The sequence below is a fragment of the Oncorhynchus tshawytscha genome, unplaced genomic scaffold, assembly GCF_018296145.1.
Source record: "Oncorhynchus tshawytscha isolate Ot180627B unplaced genomic scaffold, Otsh_v2.0 Un_contig_11618_pilon_pilon, whole genome shotgun sequence".
Taxonomy (NCBI): Eukaryota; Metazoa; Chordata; class Actinopteri; order Salmoniformes; family Salmonidae; genus Oncorhynchus; species Oncorhynchus tshawytscha.
In genome coordinates, this window is record NW_024609343.1 from 110,001 (window position 1) to 115,000 (window position 5,000).

General features: G+C 49.6%; 1 protein-coding gene across 1 annotated transcript in view; it reads left to right on the plus strand.

Moving 5' to 3' along the window:
- Positions 1–5,000, plus strand: part of tpp2 (tripeptidyl peptidase 2) — a 53,947-nt gene that overhangs the window by 21,150 nt on the left and 27,797 nt on the right. Inside the window, 7 exon segments of the mRNA XM_042314929.1 lie at positions 547–795; positions 1,580–1,708; positions 2,520–2,605; positions 2,607–2,671; positions 2,673–2,689; positions 2,822–2,944; positions 2,947–2,978. Of these exon segments, the coding sequence (XP_042170863.1) occupies positions 547–795; positions 1,580–1,708; positions 2,520–2,605; positions 2,607–2,671; positions 2,673–2,689; positions 2,822–2,944; positions 2,947–2,978 (701 nt within the window).

The window sequence follows — 5,000 nt, forward strand, 5'->3', positions numbered from 1 at the left end:
TGTGTGTGTTTTACCCCGTTGGTCTCCTCTTCCAGGCGTGGGGGTGTGTGTGTGTGTTTTACCCCGTTGGTCTCCTCTTCCAGGCGTGGGGGGTGTGTGTGTGTGTGTTTTACCCCGTTGGTCTCCTCTTCCAGGCGTGGGGGGGTGTGTGTGTGTTTTACCCCGTTGGTCTCCTCTTCCAGGCGTGGGGGGTGTGTGTGTGTGTTTTACCCCGTTGGTCTCCTCTTCCAGGCGTGGGGGGTGTGTGTGTGTGTTTTGTGTGTGTTTTTACCCCGTTGGTCTCCTCTTCCAGGCGTGGGGGGTGTGTGTGTGTGTGTTTTACCCCGTTGGTCTCCTCTTCCAGGCGTGGGGGGGGTGTGTGTGTGTTTTACCCCGTTGGTCTCCTCTTCCAGGCGTGGGGGTGTGTGTGTGTGTGTGTGTGTTTTACCCCGTTGGTCTCCTCTTCCAGGCGTGGGGGTGTGTGTGTGTGTGTTTTACCCCGTTGGTCTCCTCTTCCAGGCGTGGGGGGGTGTGTGTGTGTTTTACCCCGTTGGTCTCCTCTTCCAGGCGTGGGGGCGTATGTGACTCCAGACATGATGGTTGCAGAGTATTCTCTGAGAGAGAAGCTTCCTCCGAACCAGTACACCTGGTCGTCTCGGGGCCCCAGTACCGACGGGGCCCTGGGGGTCAGTATCACTGCTCCGGGAGGGGCCATCGCCTCCGTACCCAACTGGACTCTCAGAGGAACCCAGCTGATGAATGGTACCTCCATGTCGTCCCCCAACGCCTGTGGAGGGATCGCCCTGGTGCTGTCAGGTGGGTGTGTGTGTTAATAGGGGCGTGTTTTAATGTGTGTGTGTGTTATAATGGGGGGGGTTTAATGTTTGTGTGTGTGTGTGTGTGTGTGTTAATGGGGGTGTGTTTTAATGTGTGTGTGTGTGTGTGTGTGTGTTATAATGGGGGGTGTTTTAATTGTGTGTGTGTGTGTGTGTGTGTGTTATAATGGGGGGGGTTAATGTTTGTGTGTGCATGTGTGTGTGTGTGTGTTATAATGGGGGTTTAATGTTTGTGTGTGTGTGTGTGTGTTATAATGGGGGGTGTTTTAATGGGGGTGTGTTTTAATGTGTGTGTGTGTGTGTGTGTGTGTGTTAATGGGGGTTTAATGTTTGTGTGTGTTATAATGGGGGGGTGTTTTAATGGGGTGTGTTTTAATGTGTGTGTGTGTTATAATGTGGGGGGTGTTTTAATGTGTGTGGGGGTGTGTTTTAATGTGTGTGTGTGTGTTATAATGTGGTATGTGGAGGGGTGTTTTAATGTGTGTGTGTGTGTGTGTGTGTTATAATGGGGTGGTATAATGGGGTGTGTGTGTGTTTTAATGTGTGTGTGTGTGTGTGTGTGTGTGTGTGTGTGTGTGTGTGTGTTATGTGTGTGTGTGTGTGTGTTATAATGGGGTGTGTGTGTGTGTGTGTGTGTTATAATGGGGTGTGTGTGTGTGTGTGTGTGTTATAATGGGGTGTGTGTGTGTGTGTGTGTTATAATGGGTGTGTGTGTGTGTGTGTGTGTGTGTGTGTGTGTGTGTGTGTGTGTGTGTGCGCTGCAGGTCTGAAGCAGAACGGTATCCGTCCATCGGTCTCTGCGGTGAGGAGAGCTCTGGAGAACACGGCTCTGAAGGTTGACGATATCGAGGTGTTCGCACAGGGACACGGAATCATACAGGCAAGACTCCTCTGTGTTGGACAGGAAGTTGGACAGGAAGTTGGACTGTTGAGTAGAACTAGTGTCTACTGTATAGTGGAGAACTAGTGTCTACTGTATAGTGGAGAACTAGTGTCTACTGTATAGTGGAGAACTAGTGTCTACTGTATAGTGGAGAACTAGTGTCTACTGTATAGTGGAGAACTAGTGTCTACTGTATAGTGGAGAACTAGTGTCTACTGTATAGTGGAGAACTAGTGTCTACTGTATAGTGGAGAACTAGTGTCTACTGTATAGTGGAGAACTAGTGTCTACTGTATAGTGGAGAACTAGTGTCTACTGTATAGTGGAGAACTAGTGTCTACTGTATAGTGGAGAACTAGTGTCTCGTGCTGGTTTCTCTGTATAGTACAGGAGAACAGTGCCTACTGTATAGTGGAGAACTAGTGCCTACTAGTGAACCTACTGTATAGTGGAGAACTAGTCTCCCCACTGTATAGTGGAGAACTAGTGTCTACTGTATAGTGGAGAACTAGTGTCTACTGTAGGCAGTGGAGAACTAGTGTCTACTGTATAGTGGAGAACTAGTGTCTACTGTATAGTGGAGAACTAGTGTCTACTGTATAGTGGAGAACTAGTGTCTACTGTATAGTGGAGAACTAGTGTCTACTGTATAGTGGAGAACTAGTGTCTACTGTATAGTGGAGAACTAGTGTCTACTGTATAGTGGAGAACTAGTTCTACTGTATAGTGGAGAACTAGTGTCTACTGTATAGTCCTGTCTACTGTATAGTGGAGAACTAGTGTCTCTAGTGGAGTAACTGGTTTCTCTGTGCTTTTTACAGGTGGACAGAGCATAGACTACCTGACCCAGCATGCCTCTCTCCCCACCGCTAACCTGGGCTTCACTGTTACCGTGGGAACGTCAATGAGGCATCTACCTCCGAGACCCCACCCAGGTCCTGTCCCCCTCCGACCACGGGGGTCGGCAGAACCCGTTTTCCCGAAAATACCGGTAACACACACACTGAGATACGGAGAGGGAGAGAGAGACACTGACACACACACTGACACACACTGCATGATTGGTGGTTGGTCTGTCCTCTTTAGTTCTATTAATTGGTCCATTCTACTTCCTGTTTGACAGAGAACACGGAGCGTATTTCTCTGCAACTGCACCTGGCCCTGACATGCTCCGCCTCCTGGGTGCAGTGTCCCTCCCACCTGGAGCTCATGAACCAGTGTCGTCATGTCAACGTCAGAGTCGATCCCTGGGGCTCCGAGAGGGACTGCATTATACTGAGGTACGGAGAGGAGAGAGAGGGACTGGTTTATACTGAGGTACGGAGAGAGAGAGAGAGGGGGACTGGTTTATACTGAGGTACGGAGAGGAGAGAGAGAGGGGGACTGGTTTATACTGAGGTACGGAGAGGAGAGAGGAGGGACTGGTTTATACTGAGGTACGGAGAGAGAGAGAGAGGGGGACTGGTTTATACTGAGGTACGGAGAGAGAGAGAGAGGGGACTGGTTTATACTGAGGTACGGAGAGGAGAGAGAGAGGGGGACTGGTTTATACTGAGGTACGGAGAGGAGAGAGAGAGGGGGACTGGTTTATACTGAGGTACGGAGAGGAGAGGGAGGGACTGGTTTATACTGAGGTACGGAGAGAGAGGGACTGGTTTATACTGAGGTACGGAGAGGAGAGAGAGAGAGGGACTGGTTTATACTGAGGTACGGAGAGGAGAGAGAGAGGGACTGGTTTATACTGAGGTACGGGAGAGAGAGAGAGGGACTGGTTTATACTGAGGTACGGAGAGGAGAGAGAGAGGGGGACTGGTTTATACTGAGGTACGGAGAGGGAGAGAGAGGGGGACTGGTTTATACTGAGGTACGGAGAGGAGAGAGAGGGACTGGTTTATACTGAGGTACGGAGAGGAGAGAGAGAGGGGGACTGGTTTATACTGAGGTACGGAGAGGAGAGAGGGGGACTGGTTTATACTGAGGTACGGAGAGGGAGAGAGAGGGGACTGGTTTATACTGAGGTACGGAGAGAGGAGAGAGGGACTGGTTTATACTGAGGTACGGAGAGGAGAGGGAGGGACTGGTTTATACTGAGGTACGGAGAGAGAGAGAGAGGGGGACTGGTTTATACTGAGGTACGGAGAGGAGAGAGAGGGACTGGTTTATACTGAGGTACGGAGAGGAGAGGGAGGGGGACTGGTTTATACTGAGGTACGGAGAGGAGAGAGAGGGACTGGTTTATACTGAGGTACGGAGAGGAGAGAGAGGGACTGGTTTATACTGAGGTACGGAGAGGAGAGAGAGGGACTGGTTTATACTGAGGTACGGAGAGAGAGAGAGGGACTGGTTTATACTGAGGTACGGAGAGGGAGAGAGAGGGACTGGTTTATACTGAGGTACGGAGAGGAGAGAGAGGGACTGGTTTATACTGAGGTACGGAGAGGAGAGAGAGGGACTGGTTTATACTGAGGTACGGAGAGGAGAGAGAGGGACTGGTTTATACTGAGGTACGGAGAGGAGAGGGAGGGACTGGTTTATACTGAGGTACGGAGAGGAGAGAGAGGGACTGGTTTATACTGAGGTACGGAGAGGAGAGAGAGGGACTGGTTTATACTGAGGTACGGAGAGGAGAGAGAGAGGGACTGGTTTATACTGAGGTACGGAGAGGAGAGGGAGGGACTGGTTTATACTGAGGTACGGAGAGAGAGGGAGGGACTGGTTTATACTGAGGTACGGAGAGGAGAGAGAGGGACTGGTTTATACTGAGGTACGGAGAGGAGAGAGAGAGACTATTTTCCAGTATTGAACCTGTTTCAGGAGAGGAGAGAGGGACTGGTTTATACTGATTGGTTTCAGGAAGAGAGAGAGAGAGGGACTGGTTTTAATACGGAGAGTATTGAAGAGGGACTGTTTATACTGAGGTAAGAGAGAGAGAGAGAGGACCAGTATTTAATCCAGTATTGAACCTGTTTCAGGAAAGAGAGAGAGAGGAGGATGTCCAGTATTTAATCCAGTATTGAACCTGTTTCAGGAAGAAGAGAGAGAGGAGGATGTCCAGTATTTAATCCAGTATTGAACCTGTTTCAGGAAGAGAGAGAGAGAGGAGGATGTCCAGTATTTAATCAGGAAGAGAGAGAGAGAGAGAGAGAGGAGGATGTCCAGTATTTAATCCAGTATTGAACCTGTTTCAGGAAGAGAGAGAGAGGAGGATGTCCAGTATTTAATCCAGTATTGAACCTGTTTCAGGAAGAGAGAGAGAGGAGGATGTCCAGTATTTAATCCAGTATTGGACCTGTTGTGTTTCA